The 26,221-nt window shown below is 39.0% G+C and overlaps 1 protein-coding gene across 2 annotated transcripts in view; it reads right to left on the reverse strand.

Annotated features, from left to right (window-relative positions):
• The window catches only part of SMC1B (structural maintenance of chromosomes 1B), a 78,020-nt gene that overhangs the window by 26,363 nt on the left and 25,436 nt on the right, over nt 1-26,221 (reverse strand). For both annotated transcript variants that reach the window (XM_004380008.2, XM_004380007.2), the window contains exons 10-18: nt 24,019-24,204; nt 22,024-22,203; nt 15,452-15,598; nt 11,177-11,314; nt 10,786-10,902; nt 9,311-9,417; nt 5,314-5,455; nt 4,188-4,333; nt 2,674-2,827 (exon numbers count right to left, since the gene is read on the reverse strand). In XM_004380008.2, coding sequence (XP_004380065.1) covers nt 2,674-2,827; nt 4,188-4,333; nt 5,314-5,455; nt 9,311-9,417; nt 10,786-10,902; nt 11,177-11,314; nt 15,452-15,598; nt 22,024-22,203; nt 24,019-24,204 — 1,317 coding nt within the window. The remainder of the gene's footprint in view (nt 1-2,673; nt 2,828-4,187; nt 4,334-5,313; nt 5,456-9,310; nt 9,418-10,785; nt 10,903-11,176; nt 11,315-15,451; nt 15,599-22,023; nt 22,204-24,018; nt 24,205-26,221) is intronic.

Genomic DNA, 26,221 nt, shown 5'->3' on the forward strand with positions numbered 1-26,221 from the left:
GGATTGGACTGGACTGTGGGACATAAAGTGATACTTGTGAAGAAAGGGGGCAGCTTATGTCCAGAGGTGAGATGGGAAGGCAGAGAGAGTTAGGAGCTGGTTGAATGTTCATGGGGAATCAGGGGCGGAGGGGAGGAGTGTGCTGTCGCAGAATGGGGTGAGTGGTTGGGGTCTCATAACAATGTATTAAAAAAAAAATTTCTGTATGGGAGACTAACTTGAAATGTAAACCATTTCATTACAACAATAAAAAAAATAAATATATAAATAAAAAGAAATGCAGTCTCTCAGGCAACAAGATCCCCAGATGCTTCATGGGCACGTTCGGATTTGGGAGCCAGTGATCTACAACGGTCTCCCTCACAACATGCGAATCTTCTAGAAGAACCCTGGCAGGTGCAGGTAACTTACCCTCTGTCTGAACACCTCAGGGGAAGGGAAATCTCAGGTTTTACCTCACAATTGTTGTAGGACAAGTGTTCCCACCCTGTGTTCAGTCCTCTGGAGAGTGACGAAACAGAGTGAATGCCTTGTCCGTCTGGGGCTTTATGACTCCCTTGTACAGCATCACCATTACAGGGCACACGACAAGTGGCACCAAATTGCCATCAGGGAACTCACCACCTGAGGCTCTCTACCTTTCCAGTTGAAAGCTGTTTCCCACCAGAAGAAATCTAACTCTGGGCCTCTACCTATCAAACCCAGTATTCACTTTGGGCCAGAGAACAAGTGCGCCCCTTATGATGGACCTTCATCTACTTGAAGAGCGTGACCGTATCCCCTCAGCTTTCCCCTCCCAATGTGAGATGGGCTGGGCCTTTGTCACTATCCTGGACACTTTCTCTTAAAAAGCATCAAGCTTTAAAAAGTGAATGCAATTATTTCCCTGTGGCCTAATCAGCACCAAGTGGAGCAGAACTATCACCTCTCCTTTTTTGATAATGACTCAATACTAATCCAGCTTAAGATCTTAATACCCGCTTTGAAATACCCTGCCATGAATGTAATGTCTTTCATGCTGATGAAGAAATAAGTAATTTCACATCTACAGCAGGGCATGTGAGGATGGTCTGGGAGGTTCACCAACTGTGGGGGCATGAATACTTGACCGCTCACCTGCATTGGATGCCAGTCGCCAGAACTGCTCCCTCCCCCACGCTGTTCCGCAGCACAATGCTTCTAAAATCACCTTGACTATGAAACAGACTTTCCCTTCTTCCTTTATTATACTTAGTACTGTTTTTATGTTCCCGCCTACATCCACTGGTAACAGACCCCTCCCCTCTTCTCTCCTCACGCAAAGGAGTGGACATATGTCCCAGAAGGAGCCAACGGGGTTCTTCCTCAGGACTGTTCTAACAAGAGGGCAGAGGAGGGTCTCTCCCTGCTGGTCAAAGCCAGTGGTCACAGTTGCAGCCTTATGGGGAAAGCTGATTGGAGAGAAAAGGGTGAGTATCTAGCGAGCGAGGAGAGTTCTGACATGGTCCATCATGGGTGAGCCATGCCTGAGACCACCTCCATTTCATCCCTACTCCTTGTCCCACTTTCTTCCCCTAAAGCCTCTCAGTTGGTTTATGGCACTTGCAGCCAGGACAGGTTTTCTCCTTTACTTACCTCCTGTCTGAAATATGCTCTCAGGTAAAGAGAGAAAAGAGACAAAGACTTCTGGAGCCTAATGTCACGCCCAAATTCTGCCATAAATGGCCAACATTAGCAAGAGAGAAGCCTGTTTATAGATGCTTCACTATGAAGACCCAGAGGGCCTAAGGTCTCTTCTGGAGAGGAAACTGGATGGAAGAGCCCAGCTTTCTGAGCCTCCTGGGGCTGAGCAAGAAGAGAAGGAGGGATGTGGAAGGGAGCCCGGAGAGCAGAGACTCGCTGGTGTACGCAGTGTAAACTCAGACATGACTGCAGAGGCAGCACAAGGGCCTCTGCTCACCACCCTCTGGGTTACTCTAAGGGTAAGATGTGCCTTCTGAACTCACAGTCACATCTTTCTAACATGAGGGACAGACCAAGGGCATGCATTTATAACCAACCTAAAGAGTCCTATATAATACACACAGGAAAAGGAAAGCAGGGAAACAGAAATGTCCACCACCAGTGATTTCTTGAGTGACCGTCCCTGCCTTCCCCTGCGCTCTCACCCCTGCCGAGACTCGGCGGGGGGTGGGGGTGGGGGCACTGCTTCTTCTGGGAACCACCTCCACGTGGCCGGCCGGCCGGCCTTTAGTGAAGGTGCAGAGCAAGGCCTGTACGGGCAACCACACGGGGAACATCATTCCAAGAGTGCAGGGCAACTGCTCAAGCCACCAGGCGACTTTCACATGGCCTGCAGTTCACTGTGGCTAACACCCACCCCGCAATGTTCACAGCTCCAACAGCATTAGTTCTCTGATTTCTCTCGGGCATCACTATAATACAGGTGAGAAACTCTAGTCCATCTGGTGAAGCTAACAGGCCAGGAATTAACTAGAGAGAAGAGAATTGCATGAAATGCCGGTTTTATGGAGTGATGATCCTCTTTCCCTTCCTAGAAGACATCTTCCCCACCCCAAGGGGGCTACAGAACAAGAGGAAGAACCTTCAGAGTTGGGATTTCACTGAACAGTCAAAGAGCACTACATCAAATTCCACACACTGCACCTATGTTTACGTCACTTGCTAGAATACCTCCACTTCAATGATGTCATCCAGGGACCCCAGCAGAAGAACTATTTCAATGTTTTGAACTTTGCAATCAAGCAGCAGGTTATGCTTCTCCAATCGTTTCTGTTCCAGAGAAGTTTGAATTTTCACAACTTCTTTTTGCAATTTTCCCACTTCCCTATAAATACAGATATGAAAAAGTGATTATATTTTAATTACATAAAGTGGCAGCAAGGAAGAAAAATGAACGTGTTAAAAATTAACATGAAAAAAATATTTTTTTCCCTATAAGGGCTACAACTTCTAGAGGTATCTCGTTGATGCTTATAGTTTACACTTTACTACGCCTGAGAAAGGGCACATGTGTAATGAGTTACTCTAAGGGAGCATTGTCAATAGGAAACATTACCACTTTAACCAGGGCTTGTAAACCTGTATAATTTTTCAAGCTTCATTTTTCCCTCAAATATAAACTTTACATTTTAGAACCTCAAACTGAGAGAAATACCCTCCTAGTAAGAGAAACGCCTCACCAAGAAATATTCTGCAGTTTCCCCACCACCACTAACATGATGACTTCTGTTTTAAAATGAGGGCCTGGGCATTTACCAATTGAAACAATGTGGGATTTTAAAGAGGGTCTAGAAACAGGATTAAAAAAAAGAAATTAAGAGCTATGTGGTTTTCAAGAATATAAAAAACAGAAAAATGGTTCTGTTTAAATACAAGAGTAAAAAAATTAAAAGTAAGGAGACTTCAATTCCACTCAAAAATCTCAGACAAAGAACTTTTTGGCTGTGTCTTGAAAGAATGAAGGCCTTCAAACAAGTGAGGAAAACTGTGAGACGCCCGAAGGCTGAGCACAAACGGGTCTTTTCATCTGCCCACTTACAGCCTGCCAGCCACACGGGAGAGATGACACCTGCGTGCAAGGTGGCTGCCGACTCAAATGGTCCTGTCCTGAGGTTGTCACTCTCATAGCACGCACGCGCACACACTTAACATGCGCCAGGCAACGTTCTAGGTGCGTCTGAATGGGAACTCATGTAACCCTTACAAATACTCTGTGAGGTAGGCTGTCATGATCCCCATTCTACTCATGAGGAAATTCGGGCTCAGCAGGTCAGCAGCAGAGCTGGGATTTGAAACCAGGCTGTCTGGCTCCAGATTCCACCTCATCATCTGCTACGCTATATCACAGACAGAGCAGAGCGAGTCTCTATACAACGGCCAGACACCAGCCTCGAGGGGGATTTAGGGTGAGAGACTCTTTAGAGAGGTCTAAGTTTTCATCCAGCAAAAAAAAAAATAAAAAAAAAACCAGAACAACAATAAAACAAACAAAAAACAATTCACTCTAAACAACTGTCTCTTGGTTTTTCTTCCCAAATTAGAATGTTTGAGAGGTGTGATGTGGGACCAAAGCAACCAAGGGTATATATTCAAATAACAAAACCTCCTATAAGAAGCTTCAAATGGACAGTCACCATCTTCAACACTATGGTTATGACTCTTGAACTGATGAACTTCTTAACTACCTATCAACAGCTGAAAGCTTCTTCCGTTCCTCTTCAACTTGAGCTTGGACTTTCTCGGTGTTGGCATTCTGAGTGACAAATACATCCTTAAGTTGCTGCTGCTTATCCATAAGTTCATTCACAACTTTCAGGCAATTTTCTTCAGTCTGTAGATTATTTGCATTGTAGATTTACCATCTTTGACATTAATAGTCAATAGACTGGTCATCTTATTATCAATAAAACTAAACCAGTCATTCTAAGATTAACCTCCTTATCCTGTGAGCTGCCTGAACCTCTATTATAGAATGTGTCCCACCCTCATTCTACATTCTTGAAAAATTGGTCACTATCTGCCTTCACCCTTCACTTTGGGTTCACTCCTCAGCTCACTGCCATCTGAATTCCCACTTGCAGTGAAAATGACCTCTTAAATGGCAATTAAACACATTTTCTAGACTTACCTTTTGACAACCTTCATCACTTCCTCCTTCCTGAAACTCTGGGGCTTCTACGCTACCACGCCTTCTGGCTCTCCTCATGGCCTGTCTGATCACCCTTCCGGAATTCCACTCTGCTCCCTTGCTTCATGACCTGTCTGATCACCCCTTCGGAATTCCACTCTGCTCCCTCACCTCATGACCTGTCTGATCTCCCTTCCGGAATTCCACTCTGCTCCCTCGCTTCATGACCTGTCTGATCACCCCTCCAGAATTCCACTCTACTCCCTCGCTCTTCACCGCCTCCCACTCTCCCTGGGAAATCTAAACCAGGAATTCCCAAAGACGTATCTCCAGCCTAGACTTCTCCCTTGACCTACATACTGGAAAGTGCCATCTGATGTCACACAGGCACTCAAGCTCCGCAGGTCCAGAATTTTCTTTCCTTCTCCTGCTCCTCCCATTGCTCTGTATCTTGGTGACACCCGCCTATCCACGGATCACCCGAGTTAGAACCTAGGAGTCATCTGTGGCACTCTCGGGCCTTCACCCCCCCATTTCCACAACTAGTCAATCCAATGTTTCTCACATCTGACCCCTACCTCTCCTATCACTATTAGGACACTCAAGGAGCTTGCCAAATGTTTATTCAGGGAAGGAAGTCACGATTTCAATGTGGAGGCACTTCAGCCACCATTATTCATTACCTTCTTCAGGTTGTCAATGTCTTCTCTACCTTTCTGGATAGTTTCTTTTAACGCATCAATTTTATGCTGTTTCTTCTTCAGGTGACTGCGACTATATTCGAGTTGAATATTTAGCAGAGTTTTCTGTTTCTCAAATTCTAATCTAGTATAATAAAGTAGAGCATTAGAACTGGTAAACAGAGACCTTCAATTCTTTTTTTTTTAACGTTTTATTATGGAAAATTTCAAACAAATACAAAAGTACAAAGACTAGTATAATGAACCCCCACGTAGCTATCACCAACTTTAATAATTACCAACTCATGGTCGATCTGGTTTCATTTATAACCCACTCACCCCCCTTTCCCACCACTGGATTATTTTGAAACAAATTCCAGACATCATGTAATTTCATCTGTAAATATTTCAGTATGTATCATTCGAAGTGGACTGACTTTTAAAAAGCATAATCATATAATTATAGCTGAAAAATGATAATAATTCCTGAATAGCACATTGCTATTCAATAGCAACTTTCTTCATAGTATTAATTTAAAAAAAATAAATAAATGGTTTGAGTCAGGATCCACACACTGCATGTGGGTGACTTGTTTCTTATGACCTATCTGTTCCCTTTCCTCTTCTTTTTCCTTAAATTACAGTTAATTTGTTGATATTTATTTAGTCTGGCAGACTTTCTGAATAGCTATTCGTACACAAATTCCGAACCCTGGAATTTAAGAAGGTGCTTCCTTCCGGACGCCCTTTCCTACTCTGGCAACTTCATAAACGCCTCACAAGGAGTTCCAGTATCACCTGTATCTTTCCCTTTCCACCCTCTCTGTCACATTCCCTGCTAACAGAATGATTTGTTCAAGAAACATTTTAAAGCACTAACTGTATCAGCTACTGTGCTAGATATTGCTAATACAAAGACAACAAAACAGTAACAATAATAAAACAAAGGGTAATATTCTCAACAACAAAAAATAAAATATAAAAAGGGTAACATTTAATGAGAGCTTACTATATGCCAGACATATAGTACCCACCCCAGGTACTACAGGTACTACAATCACCGCCATTTAACAGATGAGAAGAACAAGGCAGAGTTAAGTACCTTGCCCAAGGCTACCCACTAGGAGATGGTGGAGCCAGGCTGACGCACTCAGGCAGGACTCCCTACCGAAGTGGGTAAGCACAAATCCTTGAGGCATTTATTTCTGCTGGAGGAGGCAGACAACCGCACCATGGCCACTGAAGCACTTTTTCACCTGCGTCCCCACACCATGGTGGCTCTCCTCTCCCCTCACTGGCGGCTCCTCTGAGGGTTCTGTCTCCTCTCCTGGCATCTCCTCTCTTCTCTCCCTCCATCCATTCCCTCGTGATTTTACCCAGGCACATGCCTTTTAAGTGCCATCTGTATGCTGACAATCCCCAAATTTATACTTCCACCTAGACCTCTGCCTTGAACTCCTAACTTGTGTTTTCAACTGCCTACTCTACTTCTCCAACGGGTGTCACAGACAGCTCAAACTCAACACCTAGAGGACACAGTGGCTAAACTATGAGTAGCAATAAGAGGGTTTAGCAAAGTTCCCAGATGGTAGATCAATCTAAAAATTGATACCATTCTTCTATGACAGTAGAAGCCAACTAGAAAAATATCATACAAATGGATACTATTCACAAGAGAAAAAGACCTATAAAATATCTAGGAATTAACACACCAGATCTTTACAGAGAAAAAACCTTAAATTCTAACACAGGCTATAGATAAGAATAAATGGAGAGATATTCTATATTTTTGGATGGGATGACTTAATACTTGGAAGATGTCAGTTCTCCCTAAATAAACCTATAAATTCAATGAAATCCCAATCAGAATTCCAGTGGATTTTTATGAGAAACTCAGTAAACACCGAGATAGGCAGAATTCTCTAGAAAGAAAGCCTACTGATACGAAATGCTATCTTTATCTTAAATTTTTCTTATAGATCTGAGTATTATTTCTGGACTCTCTATGAGCCAGTACAGTACCTTAAGGTTTTAATTATTGCAGTTCTGCACTATATTTTAAAATCTGGGAGTTCTAGTCCTTTCTCATGACCTTTTTTCAGATTTTTCTTGGCTAGTTCTGTATGTGAATCTAAAATCAGCTTATCTAGTTAAAAAAAATTCTAATCTGTACATGTATTGAGATGCTGTTTAAATTATAGATTAATTTAGGGAGAATCAACTTCTTTATAATACTGGGTCTTCCTATGACATGACTACTATGGCTTTTCTTTCTATCCAAGTTTCTATCTGCACCCCCAGTCTTGTTTCAAGGTTTCTTTATATGTTGTTGTTGCTGTTAGGTGCTGTCGAGTCAGTTCCAACTCATAGCGACCCTATGAACAACAGAATGAAACACTGCCTGGTCCTGCGCCATCCTCACAATCGTTGTTTAGGGCATTCACATTTTTTATTTCTAAGTACTAGGCATTTCACCATTTTTCCCCCTCTAATATCACTGGGATTTTTTTCTTCCAATATATTGTTTCAGTGGTTGTTTGTATATAGAAAGGCTGTTGAGTTTTAATTTTTATATTAATTTTTGTATGCAGCCACATTACTCAATTCTCTTTGGTTTCTAATAATTTATTGTTTGTTCTCTTGGATTTTCTAGCTATATATCAGATAACCTAAAAATAATAATAAATTTACCTCCTCCTTTCCAAACGTTTTGCTTTATTTTCCTTGTCTAACTGTACTGACTAGCATCTTCAGAAGAACGTTAGATAACAGTGGTGATACTAAATATTCTTCTCATTTCTGACTTTATAGAAACACTTCCAGTGTTATCACTCCATGAAACCACAATGCTGATTTAGAATGAGATGTATTTTGTCATATCATAAGTATCTAACTACTCACATTTTATCAAAAATTTAAAATTAGGAATGGCTGTTGAATTTCATCAGATGCCTTTCTCGTCACGTATAGAGTTGATGGTGTGATTGCTCCTCCTTTGAACCATCAGTGTGGTGAGTTACGGCAATCCATTTCCTAATACTGAGCCATCCTTTATTTCTGATACCAAGTCCACCAGATCATGGTATATTTTGTTGTATGGCAGAATTCTATCTAACTTTGTTTTATTTGGTTATTTGTAGGTGGGATTGATTTATAGTTTATTGTTGTATGTATACTTTTTTGGATTTTGGCATCAATATTATGTTCATTTCATTAAAAAAACCTGTCTCTTCCTCTTCTACACTCTGAAACAGTTTAAATATTGAAAACCTGAAAAACCAAAGCCACTGCCATGGAGTCAAGTCTGACTCACAGTGACCCTATAGGACAGAGTAGAACTGCTCCACAGGGTTTCCAAGGCTGTAAATCTTTACAGATCCAGGTTGCCACATCTTTCTCCCACGGAGCGGCTGGAGGGTTCGAACTGCAGACCTTTTCACTAGCAGCTGAGCGCTTAACCACTGTGCCACCAGGGCTCCTTTTAAATACTGAACATTTGTATAACTATTAAATATTGAAGTTACCTGTTCCCTTAAGGTTTGCTGGGATGATTCACCTGTGAAACCATGTTTCTGGTGCATTTTGGGGTGGATAGGAAGGTTTTTAACCTTTTTTTCCTATGGTAATTGGCCTCCTCAAATTTTCTATCATCTTTGAGTAATTTTTGGTAATGAACGATTTCTTGAAAATCATCAATTTTATCCAATATATGAGTATTTATAGGGAATGAGAAAAGTAGTGCCACATTATTCTTTTAGTAACCACTGTACGTGTGATTATGTCCCTATCCTCTTTTCTTATTGTGTCTTACTTGTGCGTTCTCTCTTTAAAATATTATGAAATAAAAAAACTGGATCTCTTCATAAGAATATGAATGTTTACTAGCAATTTCTTGATGAACTGAAATAAAGAGTACCTCAAGCATAATTTCTCTAAATTATGAAGTAATAGTTACTTTTATATTTGTAAGCTGCTTACCAACATCTCTTAATGAAAATACCTTTTTTGATCAATTTCCTGTTGCCGTTTAATACGTTCGTTCTCAAATTCACGAATATTTTCCACGCCAATTTCTTCACAGAAGTGTCGGAAAATATCATCCTCTACCTTTTAAATTATTTCAGAACAATTAGTTTAACAATTAGTTTTTAAGAAAGTATACAGACAATACTGAAATCTGAATGTTCCCCAAGATCTTCCTGGGTTAGGCCAAAAACTAGTTCCGACATGCAGTATTGCACTCGGAGGGGCCCATGCTTTCTCTTCCTTTAACTTCACAAACTATGCCCATCAACTTTAAATTTTCTACAAACAAAATAGGAAAGCTCATAACTGGTCATATTAAGTGTTTTGGCTTTATGAAGTGTTTAATATAACATTGGAAGGATTCCATTTACATTAGTCACACCAAGACATAATATCCAACATCAATTATTCTGTATATATGAGTAATACTGTACCATTTTAGGCAGCATAAAACCAAGAGGAATAGATCTTAGAATTAAGAATCAAAAAGATTTGGAAAAACTAGAATGAGTTGAAACCAACAAAATAACATTTCACCTCAATCTTTGTACATTTGTGCACTGATGTACAATCATAGGGTAAGAGAGGCCTATTTTAAACAGCAGGACAGGTTAAAAGTGTTAGGATTTTAGATGAGTATAAATTAAATATGAACGTGATATGATTGCTAAAATAGCTGATGCAGGAGCAGTAAGCTACAGTGAACCTGAGGGGAAAATCCGCACACAGAGTTATAGTTATGTGCAGAGCCCTGGGGCACTCCGTGCTGGCCAACCAACATCTGGCATTATGCTCTGTTCTGGGAGTGCCAGACAGAGGAGCATCCCGAGGGTGGTTACCAGAGCTGCTCTCACGTCCCAGGCCAACCTGAAATGGCTAAGGAAATCAGAGGTATTTAACCTAGAAGACAGGTATTTAAGGAGCAATGTAAGTGTGGTTTCAAATCCTGTGATGAAAAGGCAGAGCTGAAAGCAGTGAGTGGAAGTTACTGAATGATGGTCTGAGAACTCTCTAAGGGTTTAAGGGTTAGAGATACACAGCAGTGGAATGCATCACATCAGAAAGTTCTGGACACTGTACAAGCAGAGGCTAGACGACCAAATCTTTGTTGCCCCAGAGCCAAGCACTGTGCCCAGACTATAAAAGATGTAAAACATTCCTGAGTGAACCAGGGCAGTGGAAGAATGAGTAGGCTGTGACTTGTACCCTGGGCAAAGAGAGGCTGGCGAGCACGAGACTAACTGTATACTGGTCAGTGTCTCCTCAGAGGGGCAGCAGTGGCTCGGAGACTCAGGGAATTAATTTGGCAAACCCATAAAACTCAGTTTACATGTTGTTTCCAATAAGGGCACTGTTACCTCTCAACCTGTGCTTTAGCATGTATCAAAAAGCTACTAAAACTGGTCTAGAACTATGTATGCATTCACCAATGACTATAACATTTATGACCTTATCTATTTTTCCTTGAAATTCTTCAATCCTTTGTCGTCGTTCTTTAATTCCTTCACTCAGCATAGCACATTGAGACTCAATATTTAGTAGTTCACTTTGTAGCTGAGATTGTTCCTAATTACAAAAAAGAAAAAAAACTTGGTTAACATGGCTATTTTAGCTTTATACAATGAAGTGAAAACCTGGCAGGTATCTTTTAGGACAAAAGGGGAATCCGGTGGGGTAAGATGCAATTCAGGTACAGTTGTGTAACAAGATTAACAACCATAAAAATAAAATAACTAAAGTAAAACCTGGTAAAGTGTCTAAAAATTATATGGTGCTATATAAATATAATTCCTGAAAGTATATGCTCTAAATTCTGTGAAATTTTATATGCCTGTATTACCCTGTAAAAAGCAGCAAGGTGCTTCTTTTTAATCATCTCTAGTTCGCTTTGCGAATATTTGAGTCGTGTATGAGTTCCTTGTATTAGAGTCCGTATTTGTTTCAAATCCGTCTCCTTGCGAAGTGTCTTCATTAAATCCTAAAAAAAAGAAGAAAAATAACATAACATTTTGCAAGAGAAAACCACTTTTTCACTTTTCGAAGTGTTTTCATTCACTGATTTCACATACAACCCCACTTTCCCTTTCTTCTCATAAGAGACTGGGCAGTTAAAGTAATTAGCCACCTGGAGTAACCCAACTACCATACAGCAACCTCAAAAAATGAACACACTTCCTAGCAGGAGAGTTTAGGCATAAGAAAAATGATAAATGGGCAGTGTGTTCCACCCAACGCACACTGACAGCATAAATGGGATCATCAGATACACATCGCCTTGGTTTTTAGCGCATTCCTGGTCTTTTTTTGCTCTCCTCCTGTCTCAGTCATCTAGTGCTGCTCCAACTGAAATACCACAAGTGGATGGCTTTAACAAAGAGAAGTTTTATTTCTTCACAGTCCAGTAGGATACACGTCCAAATTCAGGGTGTAAGCTCCAGGGGACCACTTTCTCTGTTGGCTCTGCAGGGAAGTCCATGTCATCAGTCTTCCCTTGGTCTGGGAGCTTCTCTGCGCAGGAACCTCTCAGGTCCAAAGGACGCGCTCTGCTCCCAGCACTGCTTTCTTGGTGGTATGAGGTTCCCATGTGTCTCTGCTCACTTCTCTCTTTTATATCTCAAAAGAGATTGCATTAAGACACTAATCTTGTCAACCTCATCAGTATAACCTCATCACAGATAGAATTTATAACACACCAGGAGAGGAGATCACATATAATCACATATAATCTCATCATAGTGGTAGAGTTTACAACACATAAGGAAATCACATCAGATAACACAATCATATAATACTGGAAATCATGACCTAGCCAAGGTGCTACACACATTTTTTGGGGGACACAATTCAATCCATGACACCTCCTCAACCCCTTCTCCTTCCACTCACCCTATTACTCAACCAAGTTAACTCCCTAGTATGTATTCTGTATTTTTCCTCTAAGTCCTTATAATGATATATGAATATATACATGTCTACATATTCATCTACATACCTAGGTTTTTCCAGTCATTTTGCAAAGTTAGAATCATGTTGAACACACTTTCCTCCATCCTGCTTTCCTCATTCATTTACTCACAAAAATCCCTCCAGTTAACTAATAAAGCTCTAAATTCACTCTTTCAATGGTGGCATATTATTCCAGAGTGTGACTGTACCCAAATTATTCAGATATTCTCTTAACGATGGGCATTCACTTTGTTTCCAGGTTTTTTGCCGCCACAAACAATGCTGCAAAAAGCATACTTGTATGTGTACCCTCAAGTACTGGCATTTTATTTCCATGCAGGAGATTCCCTGGTGTGAGACCCCTGGATCAAAGGAGTTCATGTTTTTAACAGCAGATACCAGATTGCTTTCCCAGAAGGCTGTGATATTCATGATTCTACAAGCAATATATGAGTATCCTTCTCCTTCCATCCTCACATTATATTTGTGTGTATATATATATATTTCTGCATACACACATATACATACATGCTTTTATTTTCCAAGTCTTATTGATAAGTGAAAATAATCTCATTAATTTGTATTCCCCTGAGTACTAGAGGATTTGAGCATTTTTTCAAGTTGACTCGCCATATGGATTTCTTCTTCCTGAACTACCTGATCCTATCCTGTATTTGTTTGCATGTAAGATTTTCTTAAAATTATTTTAATTTTCTTCTTCCAGATCATGTATATTTTTGCTTCTACCCTTTCTTCCCTTCATTAGAGTTCCAAAGAGTTTATCTGTTTTATTAGTCTTTCAATAGAAATCAGCATTTAGATTGTCCCTTTTCTATTTTCAGTTTTGCATTTAATTAATTTCAGCTTAAAAATAATCCCCTTTTATAGTTTTGTTGTGTATTTTGTGATTGTTCTCCTAATTTCTTAAGGTGACTAATAAATTCTGTTGTTTCATCTGTCTTCTTTAATAATGAAGGCATCATCACTGTGTTCCAAAACTCCTGGTAGGAAGCATGTTCCTATTCATCATTTTTGTAATTTGCCTTTTGACTACTCCGTTGATCCAAAAGCTATCTACAGGCACATTTCTTAATCTCTATGGAGACAAAAAGTTTTTGGTCACTATTTTTAATTTTATTAAATTATGATCAGGAAATGTGACCTATAAAATCTCTACTTTTAAAAAGCAGATGAGGTTTCCATTGTCACCAAGTATATGATCAGTTTTTATAAATGTTCCATGGATATTAAAAAAAAAGCTCTCATTTATTTAGCACTTGTCACTGTTCCTCAGTTTACATTTATTCACCTACATAATCCTCTCAACAACACTACGAAATAACATGCTGTAATTATCACCATTCGGATGACAAAGCGAATTTGCTGCAAAAGACCTCTCTTTAAAGTGTTGAAAAGCAAAGATGTCACTTTAGGACTACGATGTGCCTGACCCAAGCCATGGTATTTTCAATCACCGCATATGCATGCGAAAGCTGGTCAATGAAGACTGAAGAATTGCTGCCTTTGAATTATGGTGTTGGCGAAGAATACTGAATATGCCATGGACCGCCAGAAGAACAAATAAATCTGTCTCAGAAGTACAGCCAGAATGCTCCTTAGAAGCGAGGATGGCAAAACTTCATCTCATGTACTTTGATCATCTTATTAGGAGGGCCCAGTCCCTGGAGAAGGACATCATGCTTGGTAAAGTAGAGGGTCAGCGAAAAAGAAGAAGACGCTCAATGTGATGGACTGATAGTGGCTTCAACAATGGACTCAAACATAGCACCGATTGTGAGGATGGCACAAGACTGGGCGGCGTTTTGTTCTGTTGTACACAGGGTTGCTATGAGTCAGAACCAACTTGATGGCACCTAACAATAACACAACAATAACTTGCCCAGAGTCACACTGCTAATAGTGGTAGAGCTAGGATCTGGATTTAGGGAATCAGGTTCCAGATCCCATAGACCAGTTGCCACTGAGTCAATTCCAACTCATGGCGACCGCATCCATGTGTGTCAGAGTAGAAATGTGATCCATAGAGGTTTCAACGGCTGATTTTTTTGGAAGTAGATCTCCCGGTCTTTCTTCCTCCAGAACTCATGTGTTAGAACCACTATGCTACATAGTCTTTAAATTTATTACAGTAAGTTTATTGACTGTACTCTTTAGATGGGAAATTAGAAACATCTATCAACATTTTAAATACATATATCCTTAGATCTAAAAATTCTTCACAGAGATATATTTATACAAATAAAGATATTATAATAATAATAACAGACATTTATATAGTGCTTACCATATGCCAGGCATTGTTTTAAGTACTCTGTCTGGATTATGTGATTGAAACCCTTACAACAACCCTAAAAGGAAGCTCTTTTATTACCTCCATTTTACAGATGAGGAAACTAAGGTACAAAGAGGTAGGTAACTTGCCTAAGGTAACACCGCTGGTAAGTGGCAGAGCCAGGATTCAAACCCAGGCAGCCTGGCTTCCAAATTTATGCTCTTAGATACTATGCTATTCTCCCTCTCTAAAGAATGCTAATGCTGCATTATCATAATATCAAAAACCCAAAATGTCCATCAATACGAGAACAGTTAAATAAATTAAACCTGTACAATGAAATACCAGGCACTACCCTGCTGGCTTAGTGGTTGAGAGCTACGGCTGCTAACCAAAAGGTCGGCAGTTCGAATCCACCAGGCGCTCCTTGGAAACCCTCTGGGGCAGTTCTACCCTGTCCTATAGGGTCACTATGAGTTGGAATCGACTCAATGGCAAGGGGTTATTCATTAAAAGTAAAGTAGATCTTTACATGCTAAAATGAAAACGCACCATGTTATGATATTAACAAGCTTGTTGCAAAACACTATAACAAAAGTCTGTTGAAAAACAAACAAAATAGGAAAAATAAGACCTATACTTGAAAGTACAGAGATAATTTCCAGAAGACAATACGCCAAACTCTGTTTAACAAATACCAGTGAGATGTGAGGATGGGTAAGGAAAAGATTTTTATTTTTCATTTTATTCCACTCTGAATTACTTTAAAAAATTAAAAACATAAGATGTTGCTGTTATTTAAAAAAAAAAAAAAAACTAGTTTAAAAACACAATTCTTCTACTTGGTATTCTATAACTTTTCCAACTTCGATTTACCTTTAGTTCTTGGATTAGCTGGGTCCTTCTGTCTTTTAAATTCTTTAACTCTTTCTCATCCCAGAATCTAGCCTTGTATTTTAAGTCACTTGACCCTCCAGAGATCACCCCAGATTTTAAAAATAATGTTCCATCAAGAGCTACTGTCTGTAAAATGAAAAAATATTTTACCTTGTAGAAACGTACACAAAGAAGACATAAGAATGAGGACATAATGGAACAATTTTTGCAGCTGAGAAAAACCACTCACTAAGCTTTATTAATAAAATACCTAGCTTATGGAGGGACACCAACTAACCAACAAACCACAAACACAAAACTCAGAAATGATGGTGTGAAATCAGCCAGTAATACCTAGGGTGAAGAAAGGGGAAGAGATTTGAAAAATATTTCGAAGGTGCAATCAGAACAGCCTGGAGATTGTCTGGATGTAGAGGGCTAGGAGGAAATCCTGGGGAACACAGGGTTTCATCTGGCTGAAATGGTGGCACCAAGAACTGAGGTGAAGAATACAGAAGAGAGAACAAGATTTAGAAAAAAAGAACATGAGTTTGGCTTAGACATGCCGATTTTGCAGTGCCTGCAGGCTAAGACTTATTTGTTTATAATTTATACTTTACTTATTTTCTTAAAGAATTGCAGTAAGATTATAATATGTATTACAACAAGGCAACTACAAATAATAATTAAAATAGAAATAAAAAATCCCACTAAGTGAAAAATAGACTAGAGCATAATTAATAATTTAGAATATACTTATGAAAAACAGTGAATTAAATTAAATGGATAGGAAAAAGATAAATTATTCAATATATGATGTGGGGACAAGTAAGTACCCATTCAGAAAAAAAGGTAATATCTACATGCAACAATATACATCAAAATAAATTCCAAACAGATTAAAATTAAAATACAAAAAGTGAAACCATTAACAAAAGTGAAGAAACTTTAAGTAAACATATATTTGATCTCATAGTAAAGACCCAATTATACATATAAAAACAATACCTACAAAGGTTAATAGTGATATAGTTGATTATAAAAATATAAAATATCTACTAAAAATACCATAAAATAAGCAGAAGTCAAATAGGAAAAACCATAGTAATCCATATAATCGATCTATTTTATACATTAGAGGGAGCACTTAATAAGAAAAAGTCAAACACTCTAAAAGAAAAACTGTTGAAGAACACAAACATAACTTACGTATATAAAAGGTCAATAACTATACGAAATGATATCTAATGTCATATTAATCAATGAAACAGAACTAAAAACAGCCCATGCTCTAAACCACTATGTTATACAGCCTCTTCAGTTCTAAAAATGTAGTGGGCAACAATAAATAGAATTATGGATGTTCAGTCTTTTCTATAGTTTCCAACTGGATGAAAACTATTCCTTCTAAAAGTATATGTAGTCTCAAACATGAATAACCTATTTTCATTTGATTTACACTCAAATTCCTCTTCTAAGAAGGACAATATTTTTTTTTCATCAGCTTGCAATTTCCTTAATTTACAGCTTACTTAATTACTTGCTCAGTACAATAATCCCATGCATGCCTTGGGGGATACATTCTTAAAAAATACTGTGGATGGCACAATTGGGATTTCATATAAAATAAGGAGTTGGGGAAATTTTAAACAGCATTAAATGAAAGCTCCAGAGGGCATGGGCCTGCTAAAAACTATGAATTCCTTAGCATTAAAACTGTGCTCTTCTAGATAATCAATCCTTCCCCTGAACCAACTTCAGTTATTTTAAGAAATATTGTTTCAGTGTTATAAGCTGGTGAGGTGGATTCTCCCATATTTTTTGTGTTATACAAATCACAGGTATTTTTAAGTTGTCTTTCATGATTAGAAAAATAATATATTTTAAATCTTTTATTTTTCAATGGGTAATATAGTCACATGGTTCAAAATTCAAAAGGTACCAAAGAACAGAGTGAAAAGTTTCCTGGCATCCTGTCCTCAACCACCCAGTTACCCTATTTTTGCATATACAAGCAAAGACATACATTCATCTCTTCTTTCCCCATTTTTCACACAAATGGCAACATACTATACACTAGTTTACATGTTGCTTTTTTTAAAAACTGAGTTTATCTTGGAGACTGTCCCATATTTGTATATAAAGAGCTACATCCTATTTTAAGTTTGCATAGTATTCCATTCTATGCATGCAGTGTAATTTTTTTTAACCCTTCGCGTCCGTCATCTGTTGTCTGTGCTGGCTTGCATGTTGCTGTGTTGCTGGAAGCTATGCCACTGGTATTTCAAATAGTAGCAGGGTCACCCATGATGGACAGATTTCAGCAGAGCTTCCAGACTAAGGCAGGCTAGGAAGAAGTACCTGGCAGTCTAATTCTGAAAATACTGGCCCGTGAAAACCTTATGAATAGCAGCAGAACACTGTCTGATATAGTGCCAGAAGATAAGCCCCCCAGGTTGGAAGGCACTCAAAAGACTGGGAAAGAGCTGCCTCCTCAAAGTTGAGTAGGCCTTAATGACATGGATGGAGTAAAGCTTTCGGGACCTTCCTTAGCTGATGTGGCATGACTTAAAATGAGAAGAAACAGCTGCAAACATCCATTAATAATCGGAACATGGAATGTACGAAGTATGAATCTAGGAAAATTGGAAGTTGTCAAAAATGAAATGGGCTGAATAAAGATTGATATCCTAGGCATTAGTGAGCTGAAATGGACTAGTATTGGCCATTTTGAATCCAACAATCCTATGATCTACCATGCCGGGAATGGCGAATTAAAGAGGAATAGCATCACGTTCGTCGTCAAAAAAATCATTTCAAGACCTGAAGTTCACTGCTGTCAGTGATAGGATAATATCCGTATGCCTACAAGGAAGACCAGTTAATACAACTATTCAGATTTATGTGCCAACCACTAATGCCAAAGATGAGGAAATTGAAGACTTTTACCAACTTCTATAGTCTGAAATTGATCAAACATGCAGTCAAGACGCATTGATAATTACTGGTGATTGGAATAGAAAGTTGGAAACAAAGAAGGACGGGTAGGTGGAAAATACGGGCTTAGTGACAGAAACAACACTGGGGATCACATGAAGACTTTTGCAAGACCAATACTTTTTTTTGAAAATACCTTTTTTCCAACAACATAAAGGGTGACTATGCACATGGACCTCACAAGATGGAATACAGAAGAATCAAATCAACTGCATCTGTGAAAGAGATGATGGAGAAGCTCAATATCATCAGTTAGAACATGGCCAGGGGCCGACTGTGGAACACACCATCAACTGGTCATATGTAAGTTCAAGTTGAAGCTGAAGAAAATTAGAGCAAGTCCATGAGAGCCAAAATACAATCTTGAATATATCCCACTTGAATTTAGAGACCATCTCAAGAACAGATTTGAGGTGTTGAACAGTAATAACCAAAGACCAAACGAGCTGTGGAATGACATCGAGGACATCATGAAGAAAGCAAGAGATTATTAAAAAGACAGGAAAGAAAGAAAAGACCAAAATGGATGTCACAAGAGACTCTGAAACTTGCTCTTGAACATAAAGTAGCTAAAGCAAAAGGAAGAAATGATGAAGTAAAAGAGCTCAACAGAAGATTTCAAAGTGCAGCTCAAGAAGACAAAGTAAAGTAGTATAATGAAATGTGCAAAGACCTGGAGTTAGAAAACCAAAAGGGAAGAACACGCTTGGCATTTCTCAAGCTGAAAGAACTGAAGAAAAAATTCAAGCCTCGAGTTGCAACAGTGAAGGATTCTCTACAGGCAAAATACTGAACGACGCAGGAAGCATCAAAAGAAGATGGAAGGAATACACAGAGTCACTGTACCAAAAAGAACTGGCAGACATTCAACATTTCAGGAGGTAGCATATGATCAAGAACTGATGATAATGAAGGAAATCCAAGCTGCACTGAAGGCATTGGCAAAAAACAAGGCTCCAGGAATTGATGGAATATCAACTGAGATGTTTCAACAAACAGATGCAACGCTGAAGTGCTCACTTGTCTGTGCCAAGAAATTTGGAAGACAGCTACCTGGCCAACTGACTGGAAGAGATCCATATATGTGCCTATTCCAAAGAAAGGCAATCAAATGGAATGTAGAAATTATCGAACAATATCATTAACATCACATGCAAGTAAAATCATGTGGAAGATAATTCAAAAACAGTTGCAGCAGTACATTGACAAGGTAACTGCCAGAAATTCAGGCCGGATTCAGAAGAGGACATGGAACCAGGGATATCACTGCTAATGTCAGATGGATCTTGGCTAAAAGCAGAGAATACCAGAAAGATGTTTACCTATGTTTTACTGACTACACAAAGGCACTAGACTGTGTGGATTACAACAAATTATGGATAACATTGTAAAGAATGCAAATTCCAAAACACTTAATTGTGCTCATGAAGAACCTGTACACAAACCAAGAGGCAGTTGTTCGAACAGAACAAGGGGACACTTCGTGGTTTAAAATCACGAACGGTGTGCATCAGGGTTGTATCCTTTCAACACACTTATTCAATCTCTATGCCAAGCAAAAAATCCTAGAAGGTGGACCATATGTAGAACATAGCACCAGGACTGGCAGGAAGACTCATTAACAACCTGTGATAGGCAGATGACACAACCTTGCTTGTTGAAAGTGAAGAGGATCTGAAGCACTTACTGATGAAGATCAGAGACCACAGCCTTCAGTACGGATTATACCTCAACATAAAGAAAACAAAAATTCTCACAACTGGACCAATAAGCAAAATTATGATAAATGGAGAAAAGATTAAAGTTGTCAAGAATTTCATTTTACTTGGATCCATCATCAACGCCCATGGAAGCAGCAGTCAAGAAGTCAAACGACATAGTCCACTGGGAAAATCTGCTGCAAAAGCCCTCTTTCAGGTGTTAAAAAACAAAGATGTCACCTTGAGGACTTAGGTGCACCTGACTCAACCCATGTTTTTTTCAATCGCCTCATGTGCATGCAAAAGCTGGACGATGAATAAGGAAGGCTAAAGAAGAACTGATGCCTTCGAATTATGGTGCTGTGAAGAATACTGAATATCCCACGGACGACCAGAAGAACAAACAAGTCTGTCTTGGAAGAAGTACAGCCAGAATGCTCCTTAGAAGCAAGGATGGCAAACTTCATTTCACGTTCTTTGATCATCTTATTAGGAGGGATCAGTCCCTGGAGAAGGACATCATGCTTGGTAAAGTAGAGCGTCAGCGAAAAAGAGGAAGACCCTCAATGAGATGGACTGACACAGTGGCTGCAACAATGGGCTCAAGCATATAACAAAGATCGTGAGGATGACCAGGACCGGGTAGTGTTTTGTTCTGTTGTACACAGGGTCGCTCTTAGTCGGAACCGACTCGACGGCATCTAACAACAACAGGTAGCAAAATAAGGAAGACATCCTATTAGCTCACTTATTATACCCGTTTAAAATCAATATATAGAAATCAATAAAAATTTTCACTAAAAGCCAGTAATCATAGTATCATTAAGACTATTATTGATGTAAGTACTAAAATAGGAAAAGTTTATCATGTTAGATAATTCAATAAAGTTATCACTGGGAATCCCTACCTCTCATAAGAATGGCCATTTGTTTTGCGTTAATTTGAAATTCTGGACATTCCAGATCACGTTAACTAATAAGTAAATTTTAAAAAAGACCACCACTTTTTGAGAGCTATTTGCCAGACATTATAAGAACATTTTGCATGATATTACTTAATTTAATCCCTACAGCCCTATGAAATAGGTACTATTATTTCTCCAATTTTAGATGAGAAAATTTAAATGAGATATTTAGAAACTTGCCTAAAGTCACATAATTCATCACTAAGTAGTTTCAATGGTCTTACTTCATAGCTTCTATGTTACACTTCATCACAAATGTAGTAAGAAAAACAGTATGTCAGATAATTTGAGGAATTTAACAATGCTCAACTAAATACAACTCTATTCAACTGAAAGTAAATCAATGATTTATTTTTAAAACCAAAGTTATTCCCTTGAGTGTCAGTACTGAGTAGCTTCATTTCAACTGTGCTTTTTTCATAACTCCAAATGTTTTAGGACCTTGAATGTGTAAAGAACAATTAGTATCTCTATTAAGCTATGTAAGAATTAGCCCAGAATGAAAAATAATCACCTAAAATCTCTTCTAGTATTCAGAAACACAGGTACTATATATGCAAACTCAGGGAAGATCAAGGCTCAGCAAGGACATTTATTCCCTATCAGTTGAAAAAAAATTTAACTGCTTTAGGACATTATTGTTGTTGTCGTTGCTAGGTGCTGTCGAGTCGTAATTTCCAAAATACAATTCATGACATTGGGAAATGGTACTAAATCAATTTTTTAAAAATCTCAACTGAATGTTATAGAAACTACTGAAGTCATAACCATCTTAAATTGTGTGTTGGTTTTCCTTATATAAGAGAACATATGAAAACATATATAAATATATTTGTGTGTGTGTAATATGTTAGTTGTATAAATACTGCTTCAATTTACACAAAAGTGCAACTCGAGCCTCTTTTCTTACCTTCCGTCTTTCAGGTCCGTCGAACGCAATGTGCCTTGCTTCTTCCACGGTTTCACAGACGAGTCCATTTCCACACACAAACTGAATCACTTTCTTCAGCTGAGGAAACTGAGTCTTTATTACATCTATCACCATTTTACAGCCTTTAATCTCTCTTAACCTTTCATTGATTGGCTTAATCTAAAAGGTTTAAAAAATACTTGTTATAATAGATACACTAAAAAAAACCCCAAATGCTCATTACCTTCTTTCCCACAAAACATGAATAAGCCTGTATGTTCTTATATACAGTACAAGTTTGATAAGAACCCGAGGGACTATATCCCATCACTGTTTATTAAACAAAACAAACAACAACAAAACCCTTCAGCAGAAGCCAGAAGATGTAACTTCCAGATTCCTCCGTGGCTAACTAGTTGGTTAGTGCATGAGAGGTACCTCATGGTCTCAAAACCGTAAGATCCTACTGAGATATGTGCCAAGAGTGGCTCGGCACTGTGGAATTTAAAACATCATTTTAGGCTTAAATGGTCAGGAAAGCAGTCAGAACTTCCTGGACATGACTTTTCAGTGGGGTCTACAAATAGATCAAAAAAGTATCCACATATATTATTGAAAAAAAGTAAGTATGATCTCACTTTGTAAAGCAAGACAAAACAAAACGAAACAAACAAAACCCCAAAATGCGAGTTGTCGTGAGGTGCCATCAAGTCAATTCCAACTCATAGCAACCCAATGTGACAAAGCAGAGCTGCCCCATAGGGTTTCTTAAGCTGTAACCTTTACAGAAGCAGATCACTAGGTTTTTCTCCCACAGAGCCACTGCGTGGGTTCGAACTGCCAACATTTTGTTCAGCAGCCGAGCACTTAACCTTTGCGCCACCAGGGGACCTTACTTGGGAGTACAGCTGTATATAAATTTTTGTGTGTAGAGGTCTAAATAACTACCATTAAGGTACAGGAATTGGGCACTGAAATGGATAGGAGTACTCCCTTTATACTTGATAACACTCCTGTATTAGATTTTTTTAAAAAAATGAGTGTGCCTTGAAAAAAATCTCCAGTGAGGAATCAGTAAAACACGCCTTTAACAGGCAGATGAGTTAGGGTAAGAAGTTTCAGTGGGCAAAAGGTGCAAGGAAAAGCATGGGAGTACAAAAGGCAGGTCTGGACCCTAATTACAACAGCAGCTAGCACTTACTGAGCTCCTTCTGTACGTAGGCACTGTGCTACATGCTTCCCAGGTAATGAGTCCTTGCAATAAGGTACGCACTAATTCCTCCACTTTACAGATGAAGAAATTGAAGCTCAGGAAAATGAAGGATGAATGAGTGAGACTGAGTAGAAGCAGAGCTCAGATTCACACCCAGGTAAGTCCAACCCCAGGGCATGTGCTCTTGACCACAGTACATACTGCCTGCAGCTCAGGGTCTTGACTGCTGGACAGAGCATTTTCTTTAGCAGGTGATGAAAAATAATCACAGAAGGATCTCAGTCATGATAATCGCAGAGTTCCTGCCTCAGGCATTTAGACTCTGGATATTCTAATACCTCTCAATACATACGTCAAGGCTCAAAATTTAGTCTGCTCTACCAAGAGCTGACATGTTGGACCAGATATGTACAATTGGGAATCTGGGTTGGCATTTCATCAGCAGGCCATGCATCCTCTCCTTCTCCTATGATTTGCTATTGAAGGAAAGAGATTGCTGCCTGGTAGGCAGATGGGTGCACTGCTAGAGCAACAGCCTCAAAATCCCCAATGCAGAATTATGGCAAAACTAGATCAGGAAGAAATGGCAGGAGGTCAGGAAAGATAACCCACTGTTATCATTCTTTGCCCGCAGTACATTAACACCAGCCATTCGTGTGAAAGGCTAACTGTCATCCAAGCTTCAATTTTTTCAGTCACTACCATAGTTTTAGGCAATAAAGACACAGTTTAACAGACAAGATTTTATCACTACTAAATACTGAACATTGCGAATTTCTTACATCAAGGTAATCTAGAGCAAGGAATGTCTCCGGTTCAGCTCTCTCCTCTTTCAGAAATCGAATGCAATCCTTCGCTACCTTTTCAGAGGCTACCACAATGGCGACCATGTACCGACCAAAAACCTTAGTGACAGCCAGCTGGTATTTCTTATGAATAGGGTGGCACAGGTCGAGCAGTCTTCCAAACTTAGCCGGTTTCAAAAAAGGAGAGAAAACACATTAATGAGGAATGTTATACTTCATTGCCTGCTAATGTAACAAAGCAGCACAGACTAAAAACTAATTTAATAAAATTATAAGCATCAAATTTTAGTAGAGATTCTGCATTCAAATGAACTAAGTTTCATTATAAAATGACCACTTAGGTTGTCACAGTGTGACATGACATTTCACTTAAAAAAAGAGTGGGGAGGAGGGGCTAGCCTTACCAAAGTATTAAAATATTTTATAAAGCTATAGTAATTAAATAATATTCACTCATCCTCACTGGTTAAACAAGAATCTGAGGCACCTACTGTGTGCAGGGAGTGAGCTAGACACTGGGTAAGATTACTGAACAAAACAGATGCTCTCTGACCCCACAGAGCCCTCTGTCCGTCAGGAAAACAGACACGCACTATCAGTCGTTGTAGGCATGTACAATGTGGAGTGATAACAGATGCAGGGACAGAAAACACAGAGTGCTCTGCGAGTATATAATGGGGACTGGTTTGTCCCGAGAAGTCGGGGAAGGCTTCCCACGAAGAAGTGTTATTTGAGCTGAGGATCAAGAATTAATTAGACTGAAGTTCAAAAACTCTACTAGAACGTGTCTGAATGCCAATCATCCTGTATCAATGGTCCATAGAATATCTGAAGATTCAATCTGACATCTTTGGACTCCTCCTTCTACTTGTTAGGCTCTACCTCAGGGGTACAGTTTCCTTACGATACATCATCTTTGTCGTTCGTATTTATCATCTTTGTTCTAATTATTTGAATCTCCTTGTCGTCTTCTTCTCCATTCACCTGTGATTATCTCAAGTCTTTCTTCTGGGTCAGTAATTCAGTTTTTAGCTGTGTAATCCATTCCTTGCTATTTCTAATTTATTAGTTCAGTAATAATATTTTGTTCTTGATTTATTCTCTTAGCCCTACAATTTCCCTTTTCATTTTATTCTGTTTTATCTCACCTTTGAAATCTGGTTTTATGAATTTAAGCCCTTATTAAGTTGTCCATAGAACACTTATGGGGGATTTTGTTCTGAACCTTCTTCCAGGCTGGTCTCTTTGACTTTTAAATGTTTTTAAATACTTTATTCTTACATGTACCTACAGCTGCCACACCGATTCTTTTCACCTAGCTTATATTTACTATGTGCAGCTCTGCTCATTGTATTTGCTGTGAAGATAACTTTTTCTTGACTGCTTTCCCACAGAACTGAGGTGGGCACCTCCTCTGAGCAATAGGTGATGGACTAAGAACTTGCGTTCTGTCCACTTCTATAGCCTAAGGGCCTGGAGGGCAGGGGCAAGAGAGATCTCAGCTAAAGCTGTGCATACCCTCTGTGAATATCTGAGTTCTGCTCTTTCTCCTTAGTTTTTAATTAATATCTGGTACCAAGGCTCCTCTACCTTGTGGGAAGAGGACAGATCCCATCTGGGGAGAGGGCTTGGAATTAGCCTAGAATTTACTGAGAAGCCCTAGAGCCTTCACTTCCATCTGCGAACAGTGGAGGTTCACTCCCCCAGTTTACCAGTGTTTAAGTCTAACTCCCTTCAGTGAGAAGAGGAAAAGGAGTTTGCTTCTTGCTAAATTAAGGAATACTAGGTAAGAATTCTCAAGAAGCAACTGATCAGTTTGGCTTCTGCAGGGTGGAGATAACAACAAACAATGGTATACTTCAATCTTTTTGGTTTTTAATCCTGTACTACCACCATTTTCCGAAACTCAGGCTTAAGTTGAGCCCCTTTCCCTGTTTGGCTGTGGAACTAGTTTTTTGTTTTTTTTTTTAACTATTTTTTTTTTTATCATTTTGTTAGTGTTATGGATTGAATTATGTCCTCCCAAAATATATGTTGTAAATTCTAACCTCTATGCCTGTGGTTATAATTCCATTTGGGAATGGGTTGTCTTTGCTATGTTAATGAGGCAGGGTTAGTATAGCGTGTATCTTGAATCAGTATCTTTTGAGATATAAATAAGAGATTAAATGCAAGCTAG

This window comes from Trichechus manatus, unplaced genomic scaffold, assembly GCF_000243295.1.
Source record: "Trichechus manatus latirostris isolate Lorelei unplaced genomic scaffold, TriManLat1.0 scaffold00069, whole genome shotgun sequence".
Taxonomy (NCBI): Eukaryota; Metazoa; Chordata; class Mammalia; order Sirenia; family Trichechidae; genus Trichechus; species Trichechus manatus.